The sequence below is a fragment of the Ictidomys tridecemlineatus genome, chromosome 4, assembly GCF_052094955.1.
Source record: "Ictidomys tridecemlineatus isolate mIctTri1 chromosome 4, mIctTri1.hap1, whole genome shotgun sequence".
NCBI classification, from domain to species: Eukaryota; Metazoa; Chordata; class Mammalia; order Rodentia; family Sciuridae; genus Ictidomys; species Ictidomys tridecemlineatus.
The window spans coordinates 55,523,202-55,551,132 of NC_135480.1; the positions used below are offsets into that span (position 1 = coordinate 55,523,202).

General features: G+C 40.1%; 1 protein-coding gene across 1 annotated transcript in view; it reads left to right on the forward strand.

The window, feature by feature from the left end:
* The first annotated feature begins 5,709 nt into the window (after positions 1-5,709).
* Positions 5,710-27,931, forward strand: part of LOC120890003 (uncharacterized) — a 78,727-nt gene continuing 56,505 nt past the window's right edge. Inside the window, exon 1 of the mRNA XM_078044914.1 lies at positions 5,710-5,817. Within this exon, the coding sequence (XP_077901040.1) occupies positions 5,710-5,817 (108 nt within the window). The remainder of the gene's footprint in view (positions 5,818-27,931) is intronic.

Here is a 27,931-nt window from a genome sequence, read left to right on the forward strand (position 1 = left end):
CAGTCCAAGATGGCACTGTGCATCAGACATCCAGCTTAACAAGGTCCCCCACAGAACTCTAGCAAAGCTTCTTCAATGACCCTGTGTCGAGAGTGATAAAGCAATAGTGGATATTTGCCCAGCTTTAAGTGGTCGATCCACTGCAGCCCCATGGGATGCAAATCGTGAAGGCTCTATGCTTGTATATGTATACTTCTGCTGAATAAAACCGAACAGTGTCCAGTAACCAATCATTCCTATGCATGTACATGTAAGCTGGGATTTTAAAACCAATAGCCTCAACTTATCTCCATCACATTTGGCTACCAAATGAGCTTCACAGTCAAATATATACTCCAAACATTAGGTAAAAACGTTTTTGGATTATTGTATTGCTAATGAACAATCATTGAACTGTACTCCAAATTCTTCCTTACAAGAGATCCTATGGGAGCTGGGTGCTGTGGTGCATGCCTGTAATCCCAGTGGCTCAAGAGGCTGAGGCAGGAGGATCAAGGGTTCAAAGCCAGTCTTAGCAACTTAACCAGGCACTAATCAATTCAATGAGACCCTGTCTCTAAATACAAAAAGGTGTGGGGGGACACTGAGGATGTGGCTAAGTGCCCCTGAGTTCAATCCCCTGTACCAAACAAAAAGAAAGTGTCTAAGGGGGCCTGCCATTCTCTTGGTGAAAACAAAGAATATTACATGAATCCTTCACCTTCCAGTGAGAGGTCTTATTGATGTCACTACCAGAAATAGTTGAGGAGGAAAGCGAAAAATAATTTTGAGGAAATAATTCCTTTCCTTTGCTTACTGTTAGTCTTTCCTATCTGTACCTTCTGAGAAATAAAGTGCAAAAAAGTAAATTAAAGTCTTTAAATAATGGCATTTCAGTGTCCCCAACATACATCTGTGTCATCACTTCCTAGCCTAGGTCTTCTTTGGACAAACTCACTAAAATATTCCCTGGAATACTGAAAATGCATAGTTATCCTCAATGGAATGCAACACATGGAGAAAAGTAATACTTCGCAATTCACAACAGGGATGTGTTTGGTTCTTCAATAATGAAATCCACATCAACAGAGGCAACACAGAGAAGTGTGACTGAGAATGGAGAAGAGGATGTGCTGGAGACTGGGATCTATCTAAATGCCCCGACATTTTGAAGCAGTTCCAAAGGAAGGATCATCATCTCTGTAATTTCCGCTTCTGATATCTTTGATATTGTGCTGATCATCTATTTTATGTTAGTGTTCTTGCTTCTCAGAATGCAGTGGGTGCTCTCTATTCCATTCCCTATTGACCCTATTGAGAGGTTCTGGCACCTTAGCCAATTAATGGATGTAGGGATTCCAAGCAAGACCCTGTCTCAAAAAATAAAAGGCTGGGAACCCTTAGTAGCTCAGTGTCATAGCGCCCCTGATTTCAATCCCCACTACCAGGAGGAGGTGGGGGAAACTGCACTCTTATGACCTGATGGCAGGTTGCTCTGCTTTCAGGCTTGTTATGGTTTAGGTATTAGTTGTCCCCCCAACCCCGCAAAGTTCACATGTGAAACAATGCAAGAAAGTTTGGAGATGAAATTACTAGGTTGTGCAGATCTTAACCTAATTAATGCATTGTCCTCTGATAGGTATTAACTGAGGGGTAACTATAGGCAGGTAGGGTGTGGATGGAGGAGGTAGGTCCCTGGGAGCTGCCTTTGGTATATATTTTGTCCTTATTAAGTGGAGCTACTTTGTGCTCTCCCTCCCTCCACCCCACCCCTGCTCTCACTCCTTTCTGGTTCAATGACCTGAGCTGCTTTTCTCTTCCACACATGGTGTTCTGCCCTACCTTGGGCACAGAGCAACAGAACAATGGAGTTGGTCACCTGTGGACTGACATCTCTGAAACCGAGAGCCCCCAAATAAACGTTTTCTTCTATAATTGTTCTTCTCCGATCTTTTTATTACAGCAGTGAAAAAGCTGACAAGACAAAGCCTGGCACAGTGGTGGCACATGCTCAGCTCAGCTCAGGAGGCTGTGGCAAGAGGATCAAGAATTCAAAGCCAACCTTAGCAAAGTAGCCAGGCACTAAGCAACTCAGTGAGACTCCGTCTCTAAATAAAATACAAAATAGGGCTGGGGATGTGGCTCAGTGGTCGAGTGCCCCTGAGTAAATCTCTGGTACCAAAAAAAAAAAAAAAAGTGGGGCCAGACTGCCACAACTGTCCGCCTCAGCCCTGTTTCCACAGGTGAGCTGGATTGATAGAGCAGGATTCCCAGACTGGGAACTGAGAATAGAAAGGACATTTTGTTGTGGGAATTTGTTTGCACCCAAGGGAGCCAGAGACTATGGGTCTCCAGAAGCCAGTGGTTGGAGGTGTGTTTGGAGAAAAGAGATGCTGGAGGCCTCAGAGCAACTTGAGGCTCACATGAGGCAAGGGAAGGAGTGTCAGGGAGATCCAGCAGAATTATTCCCAGGCTAACTTCTCTGCGTAGCCGCCTGTCTGCTAGATAGGCCAAATGTGTGTAAATAACAGGATGTCTATGGCCCCTGGCCACCCCCTCTAAGAAGGCACAAGCCACCACCAGCCCCATGCCTAGTAGAGCAGAGCGAGAGATGGTCCTGCACCCATTACATCACAGTATAAGACATCAATTTTAAGTACCATCAAATAGCATAAAATTAAATAAATACAAAGATCTAAGTACTGTGACCAATCAGGCTTTATTAAGTCAACAGTGATCTATATGAAAATCCATTGATTCCTTTACAGCAGTAGGTTTGACTCAGATGAAGCTGTATTACACTTCTAACATGGAAATGATATGAAAAGGAAAAGAAAGAAAGAAAGAAAGAAAGAAAGAAAGAAAGAAAGAAAGAAAGAAAGAAGGAAGAAAACCCCACAGACAGCACCTGCAAAAGAAGGGTCCATTTTACTTCAGTTATTACGATATTGGTGAAATTGGAACAAGTCACTTCCAGCATGGATCTGCTGCTCATCAGTCACTTTTACCACCAAAGAGTATTCAAGAAACCTCCTTGTAAAAATGAGAGCTGACGTGGCCTCCATTTCAGAGAAGGTTGAAATAAAAGCTGCAACAGTTTGAGAACTTGGTGAGGGTCACACATCTAGAAAGCCATGCAACTGCTCTGTGACTCAGTTTGAGACTTTAGCTTCTTGCAGTTGCATCCGTGTACACAAATTCTGAAGTCCTTTCAATTTAGCAATCTGGCACTAGAACACTAAACTGGGAAAGTGAAAGACCACAGCAAAACTGAGTGAGTGCCCCTGCCCTGCTCCTCAACATCCTAAGTCACCATTCACACCTTTCCCTTCCAGACTTTCTCTGTTCAAAGATCTTAACCTGAGATCTTTGGTATATATTTTGGGTTTCAGACTGGGCTATGTCATTATCCATGTAGCATACTAAGCCGGTGTTGCTGCTAACTGGGGCTGCTGGATTTCAGAATTTGTGTACACTTGTGCAATTGTGACTCTTGCAAACTGAGGCTTCATGCGACCAAGAAATCCTCAGCAGGGATAAAAGGAAGCTGGCAATGCCTACAGTCATCCACCAATTGGGTGCGACTAAGAAGTCTGAGGCACTGCTTGGCTAGTACTGGTTTCCTTCCACTAAGTTCTGACCTGAAAACACAACCTTGGGAGGTGCTTAAAATCTCAAGCATAGCTAGCTGGATTTGACTTGTTACTCTTACAAAAAAAAAAAAATTCTTTCACCAGAACTTGCTCAGAAAAAGAAAATTTCAAAGCACGACTAAGAAATCACAGGCAAGGAATAAACAGGAACGTGTTCCCCTTAATTCGTTCACATTCAAGGCTACACCCCACCTGTATGAGGTGGAAAATTCTAAGACAAGGCTAAGTCGGACCTCGTGGGCTTACCCGCACTTGCCTGGGCGAAGAAATCTCAGATATGGTCATACTGAGTCCTAGTACACTTAAGTAATGGTAACACTCACCTTCAATGCGAAAACCGTGCCTTCCACAGCAAACCTAAGTGGAAAGACTGCTAGACATGCAAATCAGTAAGGAATCTTTTCAAACTGGTGATCTATGCACTTGTCCCATGTGTGCAATCGCCTGCTCCTACCACCAGAAATAGTAAGACTGATACACCCCCCCCACACCCCACCCCCCCACCCCCGCGCGGGACTTTTGACAGGATCAAAATTCCTCCGTGTGAAATGCAATGAAATGCCATCCTTAAAAAAACAACGGAAGGCGTAAGAATAGAAATAAAACGAACTGGGACTGAAAAAAATATACAAAATACATAAATACGTAAACCAAATCAGTTTTTAAAAACGCTTTAGAGCCGGGAATGGTGGCGCATGCCTACTGTAATCCCAGCGACTCAGAAGCTGGGACAGGAGGATCACAAGAGGCCAGCTTCAGCAACTTGGTGAGCCCCGACTCCCAAGCAACAGAGCGAGAGGATGTCTCAATAAATAAATTAATAAATATTTTAAAGACATGTAAAAATGAAAGGGATATAAAATTAAATGAGAAAAAGTCAAGGTGTATTTATATTTCAAATCGCGCTAAGTAAGAAAACAGTGAGTATTAAAGATTAAGAAATAAAATCGAGAAACCAATTCATTCTTTAAATCTACAAAATTCTGAGAGTGATTCTAAAATCGTACAGGTCATTTCTCAAAGTTGAAATGGATGAGTCTAAAGTTATGGAAGTGAATGTGTAATAAGACGAATACAAATGCAAGTAATAGGCGACCTGAAACGCTACAGAGAATCGTCAGGAGAAAGAGAATTTTAAAAAATTAACAAAGAACAACTAAAGACATCTCAGTGCGTTTTAATTTCCTACGTGAAGCCGCTTGGTAACCGAGAATCTTTTCACAGAGTAAGATCCGAGAGGCTCCTCCTCTGATCTAAGGCTGCCCCGCTGCCAGAGAAGGATGGGCAGCACCCCCAGGGCGTTGAGAACACAGGGGAATCCATGCCAGGAAGCCTGAGGAAACCAGGTGCGGGTTCCACCAGTTGGAGAAGACAAGTCAGGGGCACTCGGAGAGACGCTGGTCCGCAGAGGTCTCAGTGTCCCGCGGCTGGTCACCGAGGTAGGGGGGTGCGGGGCTGCGTCCTTCGAAGTGAAATCTGCTACAGCTTGATGCGTCGGGTTCTTCCGCGGGCTCCTCCCCATCTGCCTGAGCCTCCAGTTTCTTGCACCACAGCTTCCCGGCCTGGGTTGGTTCCCAGAAGCTCTGGACTCCGCGGAATCCGTTTTGAAGGTGGACCCGGCGCCCCTGCCAACAGGACTGGAGAGCCTTCCCAGTGAAGTCGCAGTTGTCAACAGAGAACTCTCCTAGGACAGGGTAGCAAGAAAGAGACCAAGGCCCACCGGCTTCTAAGCTCAGCACAGGGGGAGGCCGTGGCTCTGGCGCCACCTCCGCGGAATCCCAAGCCTCTGACCAGCAGGGCAGAAGCCTCTGCGCTGATGGAGAGATGAGGCAGAGCCTCCCCACCATCTCCATCCCGAGTATTTAAGGTCTTCCAGGCGGAGGGCGGAGACAAGCCAGAGACGCTAAAACGCAGTGATAGCAAACTCCAGGAGCTCAGTAGGCGAAAACAATGTGATAGAAATTTAGATCGCACATAAAACCGAAAAGATTAGACTTGACGGGAAAACGTAGCCAAATAACAAACCGAAATAAATGGAGCTAAAGGGGAACTGAACCTAAGAATTCCAGAGCCGGCTATGCGGGCCAGCATCACTGTAGTCTTTGCACAAATCGCTTCCTGCGGGTTTATGCCATATCGCGCCAGCATTTACACCCAGGCCGCAGTGTCGACTCCGGCTCTCTTAGTACCACAAGAGTGCCCTGTTACTGGCACCAGTTTATAACATCTGATTTCCAAAATTTGTTTAAGATATTTTGTCTGGGTGGGCATGATAGTGCACGCCTGTAATCCTAGAAGCTCAGGAGGCTGAGGCAGGAGGATAGAGAGTTCAAACATAGCCTCAGCGATTTAGCAAGGCCCTAATCAACTTAGTGAGACCTTGTCTCTAAATAAAATACAAAAAAAGACTGGGGATGTGGCTCAGTGGTTAAGTGTTCCTGGATTCACTCCCCAGTACAAAAAAAAAAGAAAGAAAGAAAGAAAGAAATTCTGTCTGATTGCTATGTCATAGATATTCTGTGTTTTCTTTAGTGAAATTTAAATTTTTATTTTTAGGTCCTTATTTATGGCTTATATTACTTTTGGGTATGGTGTAGAGATGTTCACAATTTCATCTCTATATGAAAATTCCAAATCCCAATATTATTTCACTTATTGATATGAAATGTCTCCATTTTACACAAAACTAATATTTATATTTGTGTCTGCTTAAGCCTATATAATATTTCTCCTAATTAATTGTCTCTCCATAAAGAATAGAAATACTAATTAAAGGGGATGGATTCCAGGTGGCCATATTTGCTACTCACTCTCTTGGAGTGTGTCCTTCATAGGTCAGGTGTCATTTCTGATGTCATAGTTTGTCTCCACACCTGCTCCCCCTGACTTGACTAATGGGCAATGATGTCCTTCACCTGCACATTACCAGCATCTGGCAAAATGCCTGGAGCTTCAGCACTGTGCACAGTTTGTTGAAGAGCAGAGCAGTTGGCATGGTGACAATGGAGATGACTCCTCAGCTGATATCTACTGATCACCAATGGAGCTGGACACTGACTACCACTGTGTTCTCCTCCACTGCCTCTCCACGTTGTGATTTTTAAGTCTGAACTCTAAGACCTTCCTTGAGTCAGCTCCAAGTGTAGAGCCAAACCCAGCTTAGAAGTCCTGAGGTCTTGACTGTAGCTTAAAGATCTTAGTTCCTGTTTCAGCCCTTCTTTGATGAATTGGCTCAGTATCATTTTCTCACTATCAGTGTCCTCTTTCTTGTAAACAAAATTGGATTTGGCCATTTGCTCTGCATTGACTACTGTGAGGATTTGTGGGTAACTAATATCTTGAGCCAGGGAAACAAGCATATTGGAAGAGCACTTGCATGGGTGAGGATCTGAGTTCAACCCCATCACTGCAAGAAAAAAGAGAATGCATTCTCTAATTGGTTTATGGAAGATTGAAAGATTCAGTTTCTGGAAAAATGAAATGGATTCTGGAAGCATGAAGACTAGGTCAAGTGAAGCCAGAATTAGACAGGCAGTCAGTATAGATAGGTAAATCGAGTCAGGTAGGACCAAGGAGGCTCATTTTGAGTGAGTCTGGGAAGTTGGACACTGTCCCCTGAGGGATTGAAATGTCAATTCCTTCAGAGCCCTTCCTCCACTCTTATCAATAACCTACCCTGCTCCATCCTGTTGCCAAGGTAACCTGTCCCAGGAATTGCCCTCCTTACAGGGAGCTATAAGGTTGTTAATGTGTCCTTGGCTACTCCATCCTGCCCTTCCCCCTTCAGCCCACCTGTTTCCCACCTTTGGGCCATCCCACCAAACATTCCTAGGCCTAGTGCTGGGCCTAGTCATACAGGTAGGAAGGAGAAAGATAAGGGGGAAAGGCAGGAGAACAGGGTTGGAGTTGTGGCTAGTATGTGCAGGGTTCTGGGTTTGATCCTCAGCACCTCAAAAAATAAATAAATAAATAAAGGTATTGTGTCCAGCTACAACTCAAAAATAAATATTAAAAAAAAGGCAGGAGAACAAAGGAAGCCTAGGACATACAAAAAGGGCAGAACACCTCACTTCTTTGGATACCAGGATACCAGTTATGGCCCCCTTCTCCCTTGAGGGAGAAGTCTGTGTTACCCATTTTTAAATAAACCCTGCTTTATATGCTTGCCTCCATGTGAAAGGCAAGTGACTCACCAGAGACAGGGAGATTCAACCAAGAGGGGGATTGGTGGAGAAAAACCTTTGAATCTGGTATTCTTCAGCTTGGCGCCCTTCTGAGAGAAGTGGGAGGGGTAAGGGCTTCAGTGATGTTCTTGGGAGACTTAACTCCAGCGGGGAGTCTCCCATACACTCAACACTATGTGCTTCTCTAATGTTCAAACTTCAACATGTGAGGAAGCAGAACTTCTCACTGGTAACCAGTGGTATCTCAAGGACAGGCTACAACTGGTAAAGATTTATTTATTTATTTTTTTTTTAGTTGTCAATGGACATTTACTTATTTATATATGGTGCTAAGAATGGAACCTGGTGTCTCACACATGCTAGGCAAGTGCTCTGCCACTGAGCCACAAACCCAGCCCTGATAAAGAATTTTTAAGAAGCAGCAGCAAACACTGGTAATAGCCAAAGTAGGGAATATTTGGTCATTTTTTTTGTGGTTAGAACAATACTCAGGATTTTGTCTGTGTTCACAAGTGATTATAGAGTTCTCTTGTATTCATGTTGACTCACTATTGGCACAGAGGATCTTGTCTGTGAAATTATTCAGTAGGAGAGTACCAAGAGCTAGCTCCTTGCCACACATTTGAGCATAGTCAAGTAAGCACCCAGCTAATGGATCTCAGGACTGCTTTTCTCCTTTTAATGTGGTCTGCCATTATGTTTCTTAAAGTAAGCCTGAGTGTACACTTTGGAGAATGAATTCATTTTGTGTCTGAAGTAGCAAAAATAACATGCTGTGGTCATAATGTGGGTTGAAAGTAATATCTTTTTGACTAACCATGGGCCTGTGAGAGCTTTCATACTGAAGAAAGGCTCACAGCACATTGGGTAACATAGAAAATTGGAAAATAGAAAGGTGAAATGAGAGGAGTTTAGTTATTAAAGTTACAAAAGTGGATCAGAGCTCAATGCTTCAGGTCCCTAGAGTCAAAATGTTGCAAAATTTTTGCTCCAGTGAAATAACAAAAAGAACAATTACATAAAGTAATTGTGATGAATACAAGGCAAACAATTTCCCTATGCTAGATTGTGCTAAGGTCTTTCTGGGAAGAAAGCGGATTCAAGGAATAGTATAATAATAGCATCTATTTGACTAAGAAGTAAAGTGATTGATTACTTCCATTTGCTTCAGAAACACTATATCCTGTAGTATATAAGAGAATGAATGAGCTTGATTTTGAGTCAACACATGAGATGGTAGTTTCCTAGGTTTTTAAATCCAGGTATAAAAGTTTAGTCTCTTGGATTGACATTTATGTTTGTATTTGTACTTGGTATTGGTGTCCTGGGTTGAAATTTCACCCTAAGCTCTTTTCATGTACTCTTAGTTTGGCATTCTTGCTTCATCTCAAAGGGCTTTCGTTTCTTTTTTCTTTCTTTCTTTCTTTTTTTTTTTTTTTGCACAAATATTCTGCATACAACTTTGACAGATCCCAAACTCCAGGAATAGTCCTTGCAGATGCAGGGAGCTCTGTGACTAGTATCACCAATGCAGCTCCAGACACTTGCTTCTTCCTGGACCTCTAGATAGTTTCTTCTTTCTTAATCTTTTTTTTTTCTGTTACATTTGCTGCTGGCAATCTAGAGCTATATTCAGTGATTTCTTTCCCCCACAAACGTTTCACCCAATTCTGATGGCTGATACATTCTTGCCTAAAAACTACATAAGTGTTTCTCCTAGAGCAGGAAAGTAATGATGCTTGGGGATAATGTGAGCCTGGGATTTGAAAAGGAGAGTTCAGATTACACAGGGAATCCTGAATTCTTGACTGTTATGGTGCTAGGTGGAACCATAAAGAGATGTTGTAAGTTCAAAAATTTGAAATCATATTTGAAGTTTCAGCAAGAGAACAAATTGGGATGAGTAGTAGTAGTGAGTGAGGCAAAGAGGAAACAAAGAAAATATAAGAACTGAACAATGCCTTTGAAAGTACTAATTATTGATAATTAAATATCATCAATGTCATATAGGCTATGCATATCCTAGAGTCTACTCAGGTAATAGAGGTATTGCAAGCTAGAGAAGCTACTCAAATCACAAAGGCCATAGAGTCTAGTTAGGTCACAAAGGCTGCAGAGATCATAGAGCATATGCAGGTCAAAGTAGATACTGGGGTCATAAAGGGTGTGCTCAGGTCAAAGGTGATACGTGGGCCTAGAGGCTAGAAATCATAGAGGCTATGCAGATCATAGGGGCTACAAAGCTCATATAGCTACAAAAATCACTTGGACTACTAAGGCCATTAATGCTACATGGGTCATTTAGGTTGTTCATGCCATAATGACTACACAGGTCATAGTGGGTATGCTGATTAGAGGCTACTATGTCATAGAGGATATGTAGGTCATAGATGCTACTCAGTTGATAAAGGAGAAGCATCTTACAGAGGTTACACAGTTAATAGCAGCAACTCAGATCATAGAGGTAGTGTAGTCCAAAGATGGTACTCAGGCTACATAGGCTGCTCATGGGCATAAAACCCATTTTGACCACAGAGACATTAGAAATCACAGAGGCTATGAAGGTTATAAAGGCTAATGTAGTTACAGAGAATGCTTAGGATGTAAGATTACTCAAGCCAAAGAGGCTATGTTGGTTCTCGAGGCTAATAAGGCCAAAGAGGTTATGCAGGTAATAGAGTATGCAGGCCATTCCACCAAGGAGAATACTCAGGCCATAGAGGTTCTGTAATTCATAGAGTCTATGCAATTCATAGTGGCTATTCAGGCCATAGAGACTACAAAGGTCATACTGGATTCTGTTGTCACAGAGATTATTGATGTCATTTAGGTTACACTGGTTATAAGGACTACAGAGGTCATAGAGGCTGTGCAAGCCATAGAGAGAGGCTAATCAGTCCCTAGATTCTATGCAGGTCATAGAGGTTACTGTAGTCATAGAGACTATTCATGTCACAGAAGGAACACAGGTAATAGAGGTGATTTATATCATAGAAGCTACACAGGCCATAAAGGCTCTTCTAGCCATAATGATCTTCATAGGTTAAAAAAGGTACCCAAACCAAGATACAGAGGTCATAGTGTACTAAACTCATAGAAATACAGAAGACACAGAGGCTTCTTTGCCACAGTTTGTATAGTTTATAGAGGCTCATCAGGTAATAAGGGCTAAGATTATATGGGGCACTAAGGTCATAGAGACTATGATATAAAGGCTATACTGTTCATAGAGGCTACTCAAGTGCATAGCCTATGTAGGTAACAGAGGCTACTGAGGTCATAAAATATACTAAGGTCATTCAGTTTACTAAGGCCATAGAGGCTAAGTAGGTCAATTAGACACCTCAGTTCATATAGGATATAGAGGTCATAGCACATACCAAGGTCATAATAGGCAACACAGGCTATAGAGAATATGAAGGTCATAGAACTATACAGGTAATATTACTAAGATCATAGAGGCCACACAGTTCACTGAAGATACTCAGAGCATAAAGCCTTTGAAGGTCATAGTGGCTACTGAGGTAATTTTAGACCATAAAGCCAGAGGTTCATAGAGGCTGTGAAGTCTATAGAAGCTAATAAAGCCATAGGTTATAAGGAGGCCATATGGACTACTCATGTCCTACAGGTTACTTAGGCATAGAATATGCAGGCAATAAGGACTTTACCCATCAGAGAAGCTATGTCTGTCAATGAGATTGCCCTGGTCATAAAAACTACTTAGACTACAGAGCCTATATAGGCCATTGGGGCTGAGTAAATCAGGAGAAGATACAAAGCTCATAGAACTACTGAGGACATAGAGTAAGCTATTCAGTAATGAAATCTAAAGATAACTTAGAATTTTCATAAGTCTGCTCAGACCATACAGACTGCAAAAGTCATGGAAACTATTCAGTTCCAAGAGTCTACTCATGACATAGATGATACAAAAGCAATAGAGGTTACTCAGGTGAAATATGCTATACAAGTCATAGGAACTAAGGTTATAGAGGCTCTATAGGTCAAAGAGGCTATGCAGTTTATAGAGGTTATTTAAGCCATAGAGTCTACACAGTCCATAAGGAGTATTCAGGTCATAGGGCAACGAAAGTCATAAAGGATTTGCAGGTCATTGTGGCTACTAAGGTCATTTAGGCTAATAAGGGCACAGAGGCTACAGAGGTTACTTCGTCTACTCAGGCCATAAAGAATAGTTAGGTTACAGAGTTACAGTAGTCATACTCAGGTGATAAGGGCTTTGTAAGTCAGAGAGGCTACTCAGGTAACAGAGGCCACTCAATACATAGAGTTTGGTCATAAAGTCTTCCCCCTGCATACCCATAGAGACCACTCAGGTCCAAAAGAATATTCAGGTCATGGAAGCTACTCAGCATGTAGAGGGTACACAGTCTATAGAGCATACACATGTCATAGAGGCTATAAAGATGATAGGAGCTGCTAAGGTCATTTAGGTCACAAAGATCACAGAGATTATATAGGTTGATTAAGATATTTAAGTCATAAAGATACTGCAGGTACTATACTACCTCTATACTATCATATAGAGGCTATTATGTCACAAAGGCTAAGGAGGATTAGTTATTACTCAGTTGTTAGAAGTTATGCAGTTCATAGAGGCAAATCAAGGCATAAAGGCCACAGAGGCCAAAGAGTGTTCTTAGAACATACAGGCAAATCAGGCTATAGAGCTTACTTGTGCCATAGAAATGCCAGAATTCACAGATGCTATGCAGGTCATAAAGGCTATTCAAACCCAAGGTGATGCAAGTCATGTATCTGCCAAGGCCATGGAGGCTATGCAGGTCATGAAAGAAATACAGGTCCTAGATGTTGTCCTGGTCATAGATGCTACACAGCCATACAGGCTATAAAAATCTTAGTGATTATGAGGTAATAGTGGTTTTGCTGGTCATAGGGGCTACATAATTCATAGGAGCCACTCAGGCCATATAGACTACTTAAGTCATAGAGTATATGCAAATCATGGAAGATATGCAGGTCATAGATGTTATTATGCAGGTCACAGAGGCTACTGAGACCAGACAGAATAAACCAGAAATAGAGGTTGTGCAAGCCATATACGCTATGCAGGTCATAGAAGTTATGCTATTCATAAAGGCTACTCAGTTCCAGGAGGTTACTTGGGTCATAGGGGCTACTCAGGCAAAAAGATTTTGTAGGTCCTAGAGGCTACTTAAGTCATACAGGCTTTATAGGCCATAGAGGCTACACAGACCATAGAGCCTACAAAGATGTAGAGACTTTAAAGAGTCTTAGAAAGTTTATGCTTGTGACAGAGGCCACTGAGTTTACAGTCTACAAAGGTCATAGATGCTACCTTGTAATAGATGCTACTCAGGCCATGAGATTTATCCAGGTCATAGGGGCTACTCAGATCATAGAGTCTAAAAATTCATGGAAGATACTGGTCAGAATAGTTATTTGGGCCATAGAGGCTACACAGGTAGTAGAGGCTACTTAGGCCACAGAAGATATGCAGAATATTTGGGAGATTCAGTTTATAGAGTGTATGAAAGTAGTACAGGTAATTAAGGCCACAGATATGGGTAGGTCCTAGAAGCTACATAAGCCAGAGAGGCCATTCAGGAAATTGAAGCTACTTGGTCCCTTGAGAGAGAAGATCACAGGTTTTACTCAGTTGAGTTAGACCTCAAGACATAAAGGATATACAGTTATACAGGATACTCAGGACACGGAAACAATGCAGATCATTCAATCTACACAAACAGAAGAAACACAGGTGACTAGGGTTACTAAGATTAGTTAGGCTACACAGGTAAAAGAGGAAAGGCTGGCCAAAGTGTTTTCTTGGTCATGGAAGCTACATATGTTAAAGTGGCTACTGAGATCATAGGGGATTAAAGAAGTTATTTAGGCCTGAAGCCATAAGGGCAACATAGGTCATAGAACTACACAGGGCACAGAGGCTATACAGGTCACACAAGAAAAGCAGGTCATAGATATTACTTGGTTATAGAGCCTATACTGGCCATAGTGGCTATGGACATTATGGAGGCTACACAGGTGATAGGAGCTTCACAATAGAAGCTATGCATGTCATTGAAGATTCATGGGTCATAGAAGTTACTCAGATCACAAGGGGCTATTTAGTGAATTAAGTCTCAAGGGACCAAGTAGCCTCCCTTTGGTGAGTTCACTCTTTGGTCTTGGTTCTCAGCTCCTCAGCAGAGCTCATGAAAGCCCTGGCCAGGCAACCAAGACTCTCTACAGGCAAAGTCCAGGATTAGGGAAGTAGCAGGTGACTCTCTCTCTCAGTCCCAGACTCCAACTCGCCATGGGTGAAAGGTGAGTGACTCACCTGAGATGGAGATTTAACCAAGAGATTTATTAGGGGGCTGCCTGAAGGGGAAGGAGAGGCAGAGAGCAGAGAGAGGAGGAGGGCAGAGAGAAAGAGAGCAGAGGAAGAGAGCCAAGAGAAAGAGAGTAGAGAGAGGAGAGAAAGAATAGGAAGAGGTCAGAGAGGAAGAGAGAAGAGGGCAGGGTGTGAGCTTGCAAACTTCAGGTTAACAAGGGTTGTGTAGGCGACATGGCAGGTGCTGATTGGCAGGGTGACTCAGGAACAGTGAGCAGACACTGTGTCCTGCTGTCATTGAGAAAACCTTTGAATTTGGCGCTCTTAGGCTTGGCATCCTTCAGAGAGGAGTGGGAGGGGTAAGGGATTCTGGGATGTTCTGAACTTCAACGGGGAGTCTCCCACACACCCAGTAATGGGGAACTCCCAAATCCCATCTGATTCATGGCTGCTTTCTTGCCCTCTTAGCGGCACTCTGTCTTCTGATCTAAAGGCTCATTGATTAATTCAATATTCCAATCTTCATAATTTTTTCTAGCACTCAGAAAACTGGAAGAAAATCCCTTATGTGCAGGTGAAGTGGCACCCCCTTTCTCCACAGAAAAGCCCTCTTCACCATGGCTGATTTTAAGACTGTCAACAAAAGAGTCCATTGTAGATAAACTTCCTATTTTCATGTCACCCTGTTTACTTGGCCACTGGCTGAGAAGATACCAGCAAAACTCCAGGTGTTGGACACCCCCTTACTAGTTTTTCACAACCGTATCCAGTATAGTACTTTGAAGAAATGTGCAAACAAGGCCTCTGGCCTTGAGCTGGGCTTCACAGAGATGTATACATTTTTAAGATAAGTTACAAATGTGCTGAGGGCCATTGCCAAGTAGGAATGACGCATCGAAATCCTTACCAGCATACCCCATGTTAAAAGGACTTGCCTTGGAAATTTGCTGTGACCTTGCATGTGTGTTTGAGAAAGGTGACCCTGCTCAATGACCAGGGTGGATCCAGGATTAGGGTGTATCCTGCAGGTTTGAGGAAGTATCCCGGTCCTTGGGTTTAGGGTGTTCCCGGTTTAAGACAATAGGAGTTTTAGGGAAGTTGGAGGTTGAAGATTATTGCTGCTGGGAGTAGGGCGTGCCTGCTGCCTGAGTTCCTGGTGAGTTCTCACGGAGAAAAAGTATTTAGGATGTGTATTGTGCGGGAGATGGGGATTTCCCCTGAGCGTGTGTGGAGGCTGGTGTGAGATCGGGAATAAAGGATTGCTGTTTGAACCTACAAAGCTGTGTGGTGGCTTGTGATCTTGTGCCAAGCCGAGACATTGGCATTTGGCACAAATGGGCCCATGGTAATAGCTGGCAGGAGGAGGAAAGAAAGGCGAGATGAAGCTCCCCCCTTCTCAGGTGTTGTCCTTGAAGAGTTAACATGTCCAGAACAGTGAAAGAAAAAGCTGCTTTTATGTGAACTTCTGCAGACTGTGAACTTCTGAGCCCCTCCCCTTACATGCTGGATATAAAACTCTGAAACTCCCTGAACTCAGGGTTCAGGGGATTGATTACAGCGAATGCTGTACCCTCTGAACCTGGCTGCAGCCAAATAAAACTGTTTCCTGCTATCTTTGGTGTCTTGCCTCATTTTTCCCTATAACACAGGCTTTCTTCTTTCTCCATTCAAAGCCTTCCCCTTTGCTCCTCTTGCTTTCCTCCTCAACTTCTATCTGCCACTAAAACTCTGGATTCAGGGTTGGGGTTATGGCTCAGAGGTAGAGCACTGGATTCGATCCTACAACTAAAAATTAAATATTAAAAAAACACCTCTGGATTCCTCCAGAGACCCTATTTCTAGACAAATAAAGGACCTAGAATTCTCCTACATTGTAAAGCCCTAGGCAGCAATATCCCTGGCCAAGGCCACACTGAAGCTAACCTTGAAATACAAAGGACAGACTCAGTAGGCTCAATAGGAGGCCTAAGGGAAGAAAAGTATTTAACTTTACCCTTGCCTATCAAGGTGGGCCACAGCCTCTCTACTCATTAACAAGTCAAAAAAACTCACCTTTGGGGCTCCACTCACCATCCTGGTTCCCCATGACCTAAAGGAACTGCTCACCTACAAGGGTTTACATTCCTCACCCCCCTATTGTCTTTTATCTCTACAGGTTTCCCTAGATGGAAGATCCCAGTCTTACTCTCCACACATGTTCACCTTTAAACCCTGCTACTCTCCTCCCCGCTCCTCAGGACTCTTCCACCTCTTCTCTTACCCATTCATGCATTGAAACTCTGGAGGAGTTTCTTACATATTTCTCCCACATATAGGAAGGCCCCGTGCTCCAGGCAACATACACATGGTTCACACATGGCTCCTCCTTCCCTCAGGAGGGAGTTCGTTGGGCAGGGTGTGCTATAGTTTCTCTAACTTCGGTTGATTGTGGAAGAAGCTCCCCTCCCCAATAATACATCCAATCAGCAGGCTGAACTTGTTGCCCTCATCAGAACCTTCACTTTGGCAAAAGGAGCCTCTCTCTTTGTCTACACTCAAAGTTCGCTTTCCACATACTTCTCTCCCACATTGCTATCTGAAAGGAGCACATATTCCTTACCACCAAGGGAACTTCAATTGAGAAACCAGTCTCTACCTCAGAGCAAAGCCTGTCCAAGGAAGGGGGCATGACCCTTGTCCTTAGAAAAACCCACAGAGCACTCCTAGGCACATACCCACCCTGCTGAGCTGTTTATCTGCAAATAACAGGAGAGATTTGCAGTACCAGGTGTCCCTGACTCAGGCTAGGTGAGAACCCATAGCAACCCCCTAGCAACCACCAATCAGCATGAGTCAGGGAAAATACCTAGGATGCCAGATGACCCTCCCAGTAGTTTATGGTGATTGATAACATGTTGGGAAACCATGTAGTTCATGGTTTAAACCAATCAGTTCAAAGGAATCCCCCTCTTGTACTAACCAATCACCCTTACCCAACTTGTTCCCTCCAGTGAATGTGCTAATCATGTTTTAGAGTTGTATTATGATTTTTCTGTGGTGTGTGATGATTTGCTAAGAGATGCTACGATGTACATGAAGTCCCTTGTCTTCCCTAAAGAGTGTATAAAACTGCTGCAAATCCTGGGTTCGGGGCCTCTCAGCGTCACCAGTTCTGTGTGCTCTCAGAGGACAGAGCTAGCTCGCAATAAATACCTCTTTGCTGCTTACATTGATCTTGGTCTCTGGTGGTCTTTTGGGGGTCCAGATTTCGAGCATAACAAATTACTAATGCCCCCTTTATCTCTGATCTCCTTCAGGCCTCCAAGCTTCCCACTGCCATTATAACTGAAGGATGGCAGCTAAGTAACTGCCTTCTCCAGGGGCACTTCCTTCCTGACCTCTCTCCTTGTCATAGGCCTTTTACTAATGCTTGCCTCCTGCATCATTAGTAGACCAGATTCAAACAATCTCTAACCAAACCATGAACCAGCTTCTGTTACAGGATTTTCAACCCCTCACCAAAATCGAGCTGTCCAGAGTCAGCATCACCCAGCACCTCCTGACCATCACCATTGCCCTCAATGCCACCCTGCACCCCTTAATAAGGGTCCAGATGCCTCCCCTTCCCAGCAGGAAGAAGCTAAATAAGATTGATCTATGACCCTGTCCCTTAAGGGGCCCAATAACAAACAAAAACCGGGAGAATGTAAGGTCCTTGCTTAGCATCTATATGGTCATCTTAAGTGACAGCTGCCATCTTAAAGAAAAATTTTCACTTTCCACCCAAAGGCCTTTCTGAGAAAGGCTCACCACTCCTTCATACCAACCCCACCCTTAACTGCCCACATTAGGACCCACCTGGCTCTAACCCCTGAGTTACCCCCATAAAAGTCTCTAATCCCAAGCCTATGTTGCCTCTCTCCCTCTATGGAGAGATGGACTTTATTTGTCAGCTCTGATAAACTCTGTGTGTATCTCTGCCTGATCTCCATCTTTCATTCCTTGCTCACCTGTCTCCTGGTTCCTCACTTTCCTTTCAGTGTCAATGTATGCTCAGATGATTTTATTTGCACAATATTTCATTTGTGAATGGAACAGTGACTGCCAGCTATATTCTTTCATCCTGGACATACTGCTCTATTATATCTATCAAGCTGCCTTGTAGTTAGTTCTGATTACATGATTAAGCTTTCTAAAACTGGAAATGAGTGGAAGTAACATGTGCCACTGCCGGAAGTGTGCAGACAAAAATTCCATTGTTTCCATGCTATTTTTTTTCCTAGCTTTCTGGGATGTTTTAACTCAAGGTTGCCAACATAGTTTAATGATCATGATGACAAAGTTTTCTTCCATTCCAGTCTATGAATCATGAATTAAACCAGCATTTCTACCTGCTTTCCAGCATTTCTACCTGCTTCTATGTTCTAAATTTTGACTTGAGATTCCTCATGTTAGTGACTATTGTCTCAGCTGCTGCTATGAAGTTATTGTGTACATTTCTTTTGTAGATGTAAATAATCTCACTAGGTATATAATAGGTGGACAATTATGGTAGATATAAATTTCTTTTTTTCTGGCCTACTTATGTGTTTGAATCCACATGGATGAGAATAGGTATATGTTCTTGGCATGTCTCAGTTTATACAGAGTAGCATCTTGAGCATCTTGAACATGTAATGATTTTATTGAAGGTGCCAAAGACAGCTTTGCTCTCCATGCCTCTCCAAGTGACCATTATGAAATACACAAGTCCAAACTATCGTTGAAAATATCAGATCATCCTCAGAAGTTTTTGTAGGAAATATCAGATTGTTTTCAGAAATATGAGCTACAATTTTGTATGTTGTGATTGGCTCCAATCTGTCTCCTCCTACCACCACTGAAGAATAATACTATCACATAAGTGTGATTTGTTTAAACTTAATCTGTATATTTACCATCATTATCTCTTTTCCCTTAAAAAGTCAAATCTTATCTCAATTTATCCATCATAGCTAAAGAGTGTTTGTGTGTTTGTCTCTTTTTCTCTTTACATTTCACATAGTTTCTCCAGGTTTCTATCTTAGAGTCTGAAACAAAACAATTTTCACTCCTGAGTATATAAAATCTATTTAATTTCATATATATATATATATATCCCTGAACAGCCAGTTTTAAATTGTTTAAATTTCTTTCAAGATTTTCCTCATTCATATGAGTCATTTTCATCTTCACTAAAAGGAAAAATTTCTATTAGAAAATATATAACATTATTTTCCCTCAGTTTAATTAGGAAGAGTCTAACGAAAGAACATTGACAGGTACACTCTGACTTTGTGTAGGTGGTCTGGATCCAAAGCCCCAGACACAAAACCTGGATCAATATATGTTTTCTTTACTATCAGAAACATTGGGGCTGGTATTGTGGCTCAGTGGTAGAGTGCTCGCCTAGTACACCTAAAAAAATAAATATTAAAAAAAAAAAAAAACATTGGCCCTGGTCTGGGGTTGTGGCACAGCGGTAGAACACTTGCCTAGCATGTGTGAGGCACTGGGTTCAATTCTCAGCACCACATATAAATAAAATAAAGGTCTATCAACAACTAAAAAATTAAAACAAAACAAAACCATTAGTCCTCAGGATAATCTCAGGCAGTAGAATAATATTGCTTTCTCTTTTCTTTCCTCTTTGAGTCACATCTCTTGCTCTTTTAATCCCTCTCTTATCTCCTCCTTTTCTACTGACTAAAAATGCTCTTTCTCTTTTTTAGAAGGCAGTTCCTGATTATCATAGGTCCAGAGAATATGCCAACACATGCATACTCCTTGACTTATTAGTAGCCTGGGGAATGGGTATCTTTCCAGATGTTACCTCTTTTGCCTTCTTTTCATGGTTCAACTCTTTGGAGGTTTACTCAGATCAGGTAAATTTCTCTCAGAAACTAAATTCTCCAAAATTTAGCTGATGATGACTAAGAATGAAATCCATACCTGAAGGAAAAAAATGGAGTGATGCTATGTGTTCACTAAATCTCTGTACTGAGCCCAACACAACATCTGGGTTGTTATGAGACCAGCTATCACTAAAGTCTCAACAATGTATTGTGACCTATTGAAGACATCACACAGTCCAAGAATCCAGCCAATATTCATAGTAGTATAGCATTGATAAAGCTTATCAGCTAATGTGATATATTTTATATAGTGGAAACGCTATCATTAACTTGAACTTTCGTACTTTACACTTGATACCAAAAATAAAAGTGATATGAATTAAACAAAGTAAATCCTTTGTATCTTTTGGACACTGAATTGCTCAATCTCCCCAGTGGTGTGAATATGGCAGTACACAAGAGGGTCAGGCTTAGCACCATGTTAGAAAAGTAAAGGCTGTGTCTCATAAGTACAATCTTTAGAAACCTAGGTGACAGGCATGCTGGAATGTGGGTGTGAGTCGGAGAATATCTCATCTGTCCATACCCCTCCTCCCCCAGATCCATAGAAAATGGTTATTCTAATTGTATCAGTTTCCTTTTGCTTTCATAGAAATTTACCAAAATTTTATCACTTAAAATATAAACAGGGGCTGGGGATGTGTCTCAGCTGTAGAGCACTTGCCTCTCATGAGTGAGACCCTGGGTTCGATCCTCAGCACCACATAAAAATAAACAAAATAAAGATATTGTGTCCATGTATAACTAAAAAAAATATTTTAAAGAATATATAAACATATCATCTTCTAGTCTGGTAGTCAGAAGTCCAGTATGGGACTTGAGGCCTAAAATCAAGGTTTGGGCAGGGCTGCTTCTATCTGGTCTCTCAACTTGAAAAGCTTTTCATCTGCCCCCTACAGGTTTCAAAGCTGCCTGCAATACTTAGCTCTTGTCATTGTTCTTCAACAGGCATTAGTCTAATATCTGCTTCCATGGTTACAAGTCCACTCTGATTATACCTCCTAGCTGCCTTTCATAAAGGACATTGTGATGGCCCTGGCTGTACCCAGATGATCTAGGAAAATCTTCTCTTAAAATTCATGACTTCATCTCATCTGTAAAGTTTCTTTTTACAATGCAAGGTCATATATTCATAGGTTTCATGTATTAGGAAGTGGAAATTTCCAGGGGAACTGTTGAAAGAAAGGGTTCTTCCTTTATCCTGCTATACCAGAATAAAATCACAGGGTTTCAGAGAGAATTCATATATATTCAAATACAGTAGTATGAAAATTGAAACTGGAAATTTAATAAAAGTTTGTAATGAATGACACAGCAATGATATAAACATATTGAATTTTAAAAAGCAGAATAAAAAGAAACAAAATGCATTTGAAAATTAAAAATTAACAAGAGGAATAAAATAACAATTGCTAAAAAAATTTTTCATGCTATAAACCTAGGCAAACATATTTAATAAAAAAATTCCAAGTCAGATGACAGGAAAATGTAAATAAAAGAATATAGAGAGTTTTGAGCTCTGAAAAATAGAGATGCTAAACAAATCCCTAACTGAATATAAAACCTAATTAGAATCTGAAAGATAGAAGGGAGCATAAAGTCTAATATTTGGTAAATAAACTTACATAAAGTGAGAAAAAGAAACAAAAATATAATTAATTTAAAGAAAACTTTCTCTCTCCCTTTTTTTTTTTTTTTTTTTTTTTTTAGTATTAAGAATTGAACCCATGGGAACTTAAACACTGAGCCACATCCTCAACACTTTTTATATTTTATTTAGAGACAGAGTCTTGCTAAATTGCTTAGGGCCTTGCTAAATTGCTGAGTCTGGATTTGAACTTGTTATCTTCCTCCCTTATCCTTCTGGACTCCCGGGGTTAAAGACATGCACTATTTTGTCTGACCAAAAAAGAAAAAAAAATTAAAAACACAAGTCAGAGGATGGAATAAAGTAATAATTATTGTTTCTGATCAAAATAAGTTAAAAACTTAACTGTGTAATATAGCCAAATTAAAAATAAATGGAAATGTCAAGAAAGAATGTAAGTTCAACTTTCAGTGCGAGAAGATTAGAGAACTTGGACTAGAATTATCATGGAATGCAGGTAGAAGTGAGGCAGGGTGGGAATTATAGTTTTCTAGGAATAGAGTTCCAACTTCAGGTCCTTTAAGCCCTCGTCAGACATGACACCTGCAGACTCTTCTTCCATCCTGCTCTGTCTTACAAGGTACTCCAGGACTATGCCATTTCCCATGTTATATCCACATGATGTCTCTTGGCTTTTATTTCATTGCTCCTCCTGTCTTGAAAACTCACATAACATCCTGGGATCAAATATTATTGTGTTGGGTGAGTGTGATCGCTCGTTCAACTTAAAAGCGTTTCTGGTCAGAAATTTGGAGGAATGTATCTGTGTATATCTGATCTCACAAAATGACACTGGGTTCCCAGTGTTTTTTTCCAACCCCAAAGCCATACATAGATAATCATAAGATTTTGAGAGCTAACATAATTATTAATGCTTTAGTGTCTATGAACTGTATTTGAAAATGCATTCAAAATAATCAACTTGATTGTGAAATCCAGTAAACTAAGAAATGACTTTAAAAAGTATGGTAAAGGATTGGGATGAACACTAAATACATTTATATATTAAAAATGAGAGGAGAGTATGGAAATTATGAATAGAGAAGAAAATGTAAATTTTCAAAGGTTTTAGAAAATGAAAATAGCTACAAAAACCTGGAGATGTGCACAGAGGAGGTTAAAATATGTTAATATCTTCATTGCAAATCTCAGGATTAAATTTATGCTTCCCTGAATGATGTAAAACCACACTCTTTTCAATATCTTAAACCTTTTTATCTTAATTACATGGAGGATTTTAAATATTAATACACTAGTGTTTATGAAACATTTAAAGTTTAAAAACATTGTTAGATTCCTGCCATTTTCATTTTTTCCAACAAATTCAAATATTATTAAATTTAATTTGTAATTTAAAATATTATCATTCAATTTTGGAAAATAAATTCTGTTTCACTTTCCATCATCTCTTTTTTCTTACATGCATTTATTTTAAGAACTTTATTAATGTATAATTGATATGCATTAAAGAAGCATATTTAATTATAAAATTGAATGAGTCTGATTCATCTACCCATTTTGCCTTCTATTTATAGGTAGGGATAGATACGATATTCCTTTATGATAACATCTAATTTGTGTTTAGAATGGTTACATTTGAGTAGTAAACTCAATAACAAATTGAAAGCCAGCTTCAGCAACTTAGGGAGGTCTAAGCCAACTTAGTGAGACCCTGTCTGTAAATAAAATATTAAAAATGTTGGGTTGTGTTTCAGTGCACCCTGAGTTTAATCCCTGGGGGGAAAAAGAAAAAAAAGTCTTTGAATTATATTTTTCATTTTTTTGCTTCATCTTGTTTTATCTAACTTTATTTACCAAATATTAAATTTTATGCTCCCTTCTATTTTTAAATTTTATTTTTATTTTTATTTGTTATACATGACAACAGAATGTATTACAATTCATATTACACATATAGAGGACAATTTTTCATATCTCTGGTTGTACACAAAGTAGAGTCACATCCTTCATACATGTACTTAGGGTTATGATGACCATTGCATTCCACAGTCTTTCTACCCTTATGCCCCCTCCCTTCCACTCCCTCCCCTTTTCCCCTCTAGATAGGACAAATGGGAAAAGGACACCCTTCTATTTCTTTCAAATTTAAATTAGGCTACTTATTCAGTTATGCACTTGTTTAGTATCAGAGCTCTAAACTCTGATATATATATATATATATATATATATTTACACTGATCTCCCATCTGGTCTTGGAGTTCTTTATTAAATTTTTTGCATGATTTGTGTGGCACAAAACATTATTTTGTAATTGTGATTTCATTCCTTCTGTTAATGTTTAATTTTCAAGTGACATTTTGTTTCTTTTATTCTTCTTTGTTTTATTCATTCTGTTTACATTGCTGTGTCAATTCATTCCAAACTTTTGCTTAATTTCAGGTATCTTCTCTCACAATATTATATTTTACTAGAGGTGAATTCTCTATGAAACACTGCTATTTTATCTTGGCATAGCAGGATGAAGATAGAACCCTCTACTCTGACAGCCTCTCCTATTAGAGCCCATGCATGTGGATGGCATGGCAGAAGAGACTTTGCTACCATTGGTCTACAAGTTTATTTTGGTGCCAATAGCATGCTGTTTTTTGTTACTAATAGCCATAATATAGTTTAAGGTCTGGTATAGTGATGCCACCTGCTTCATTGTTCTTGATAAGGATTGCTTTAACTATTCTGGGTCTCTTAATTTTCTAGATGAATTTCATGAATGCTCTTTCTACTTCTATGAGAAATATCATAGAAGTGCATTAAATCTGTATAGTGTTTTTGATAGTATGGTCATTTTGACAATTTTAATTATGACTGTCCAAGAACAAGGTAGATCTTTCCATCTTCTAAGGTCTTCTTTAATTTCTTTCTTTAGTATTCTGTGATTTTTATTGTAGAGGTCTTTTACCTCTTTTTTTTTAAAGTTGATTCTCAAGTATTTTATTTATTTTTTGATGCTATTGTAAATGGGGTAGTTTTCCTAGTTTCCCTTCAGAGGATTTGTCACTGATATACAGAAATGCCTTTGATTTTGCTGAATTTATTTACTAGTTCTAAAAGTTTTCTGGTGGAATTTTTTGGGTCTTCTAGTTATAGAATCATATCGTTAGCAAATAGTGCTAATTTGAGTTCTTATTTACCTATCCATATCCCTTTAATTTCTTTCAACTGTCTAATTGCTCTGGACAGTGTTTTAAGAACTCTGTTAAATAGAAGTGGTGAAAGAGGGCATCCCTGTCTTGTTCCAGTTTTTAGAGGAAATGCTTTCAATTTTTCTCCATTTAGAATGATGTTGGCCTGGGGCTTAGCATAGTTATCTTTAAGTCTATTGATGTGATGAATTACATATTAAAAATAAAAATTACACATAATAAATAAATAAATAAACAAATAAGTATATAGAGGTATGTGTCTATCTACAATTAAAAAATATTTTTTAAAAAGAATGTTTGCAGAAAATCTAAAGTCAAATTTGATCATGTATATTATTTCTCCTCTTCATTGTTATTTGTTATCCTAATAGTGAACATCATACCTTCAATACATTTGAATGTATTCTAATGTTCTAAAACATTAATTAGAATCATTATTCATCTCTTTGTTTTCCCACTCCTAGGTTATACTTGCTCCTCCTAGTCTCCTTCTTAACATTACATTATCTGCTGCTAGTGCAAGTACATTTCTTCTTTTTTTCCCCTTTCATCTTGGTGTATATTATTTCTTTCCACTTTTTCTTTCTTCTTCCCTTTCTTTTACTGAATTCTTCTTTTTGCCCTTTTCAGTCCTTGTTTAATGTTTAATATTTAATAACTAATCTTTCAATTTGTTTCAGAACTCGTTACTACAAGATTATATCTGGATTACAGGAACACTGAAGAACAATATCAACGAGTTTTTCATTTTTATTAAGGATGGCTTGACTCACAGTGACTACAGTAAATAGGGTTCAATGACTTTCCCAAAATGGTACTGTTACAGGGATCATAAAAAGATCATTGAGTTCTGGTATCAGTATTGAGGTATTTGTCCAACCCAGGGCACTTAAGAGCATAATATAGTTTCTTAATATTGTTTCATCAATATAGACAAATCAATGTAGATTCAATGAGATCTATTCATTGATTTTGATTCATCAACAAGGATTCATTATATCAATTCATCAATGTAGATTGATTGATATCAACTGGTCTATATAGATTCATTGATATAAATTAATATATTTTAGAGATGTAAATACACTGATATTGATGTATTGATTTAGATTCATCAATATGCATTTATTGATATAGATACATTGATGTAGATTTATCAATACTGACTCTTTTTTTTTAAATACATGTGTATTTTTTATGACAAAGAAAAATGAACTGTTTGATGACTAAGCGAAAAAAATGCTCACTGAAGTAATATATAAATGATTAACCCACTTATAATCTTCTGGTTTCTTTATGATTAATAAATGTAAATCTCAGTCCTACTTTGTCTTTGGTGTTTCTGAGTCTTCCAGGGCTTTGCTGATTGTATCTTAGAACTTCAGTCACTGTCATTCATTTTCCTTGACCCTTTCTAAACACACTCTGACTCCACTTACTTCCTGTCACTGGTGGGTGTGGGTGTCAGGAACTGCAGGTACACAGATGGCTGGTCTGAGATGAGGACACTTCCTAGTGGTAAATAATAATGAGCAGGTGTTTCTTTCTTCTCCATTTTTTTTCATTTTATTTCACAAGTTTCTGGGACTTTGTTTAGTTGTTGATGGAACTTTATTTTATTTATTTATAAATGGTGCTGAGAATCGAATCCAGTGCTTCACACATGCTAGGCAAGTACTCTTCCACTGAGCAATGACCCCAGCCCAATACTGACTCTTTGAGATCAATGAATTGATAATGATTCATTCATAATAATTTATCACATAACATTTGATATTGATATTTTAATATCAATATCATTGATACAGATTCATCAGTATTGATTCAGTGATATAGATTCTCTGGTGGAGATTCATTGATATTATTTCATTGATATAGATTAATTGATATGAATTCTAAAATATCCCATTTCATTGATATAGATTCATTGATAAACATCATTGATATAAATTCATCAATGTCAAATCTTCAATTTAGATTCATCAATATAGAATCATGAATGTAGATGCCACGCACTCTGCATGGTGACTGCTGTAAAGAGATGCTCCGCCAATGGCAGCTCATCATGATCTTGGGGGTGCTGTATGGATGCAATGAATAAATCTTTAAAAAGCACACAGAAAGGGGCCTGGCACTTAGGTGGCACACCTGGGTGGCTTTTATACCAGTATGAGTTCCAGCTTCTTTTTATTAAACTCATTTGTTTAACCCTTTGCAGCCATGTTAATCCCATTTGATGGACAGTGGCCCTACACCTCCATTTGGGTAAGTGACCATGTGCTGAGCAGTGAGCTGCTCTTTGGAAAGCAGAGAGATGTCCTCCCTGATAAGGGTAGGCTCATGGAGCCAGGCCCCTTACTTTCCAGGCTTTCATTCATAGCCAAGCACCACCTGGGGTATGGAGCAGGCTTGGGGGTCAGGTATTATGTCTCTTGGGCTAGACTGTATTTTCACTCATGATGTTCTTTTCAGGCCTTGTGTACCCACCTCACCCAGGTTTTATAGAGCCACTAGCATGGCCATTGCTGACTAGTATCAGGTTTTAAGTCCTCCCAGCCTCCCCATGGTAATAGGTCTCTCAAGTAGCCCTGGCCCCATACCAAGACTGTTTTGCCCCAGTGTTGAAAATACTCCATCTGTGAGAGTGAAGTTCCCCAGGATGTGGAGCTGGCTTCTGTTCCATTTCCCAAAACCTGGGTTCCCACCCCTAAGGTTGCCATGCATTATGATAACCCATTGGTGAGCCTGCTAATCAGTGAAGGCCAGATCCCCTGGAGCTCTTCTTAGGAAATGCTTTCTGCAGATTTTCATCCAAAAAATAATTTGCATGCTCTTGCTGAAATCAAGGCTGGATGCTAGATGCTCATTTGGAGTATATTCAAGTTTTCCTGTTGGGAATCAGTGTGGCCAGAAGAACAGGCCAGCTGTGAACACCCAAAGTCCTTGGCGCTTTCCATTCTGGGCATGTTTTTTAATTGCAGCTCCTCACCTCAGAGAAAAACCTTTACCTGAAAGATTTTCTGGCCACCAGGCTCCCTTCTTCCCATCAGTGAG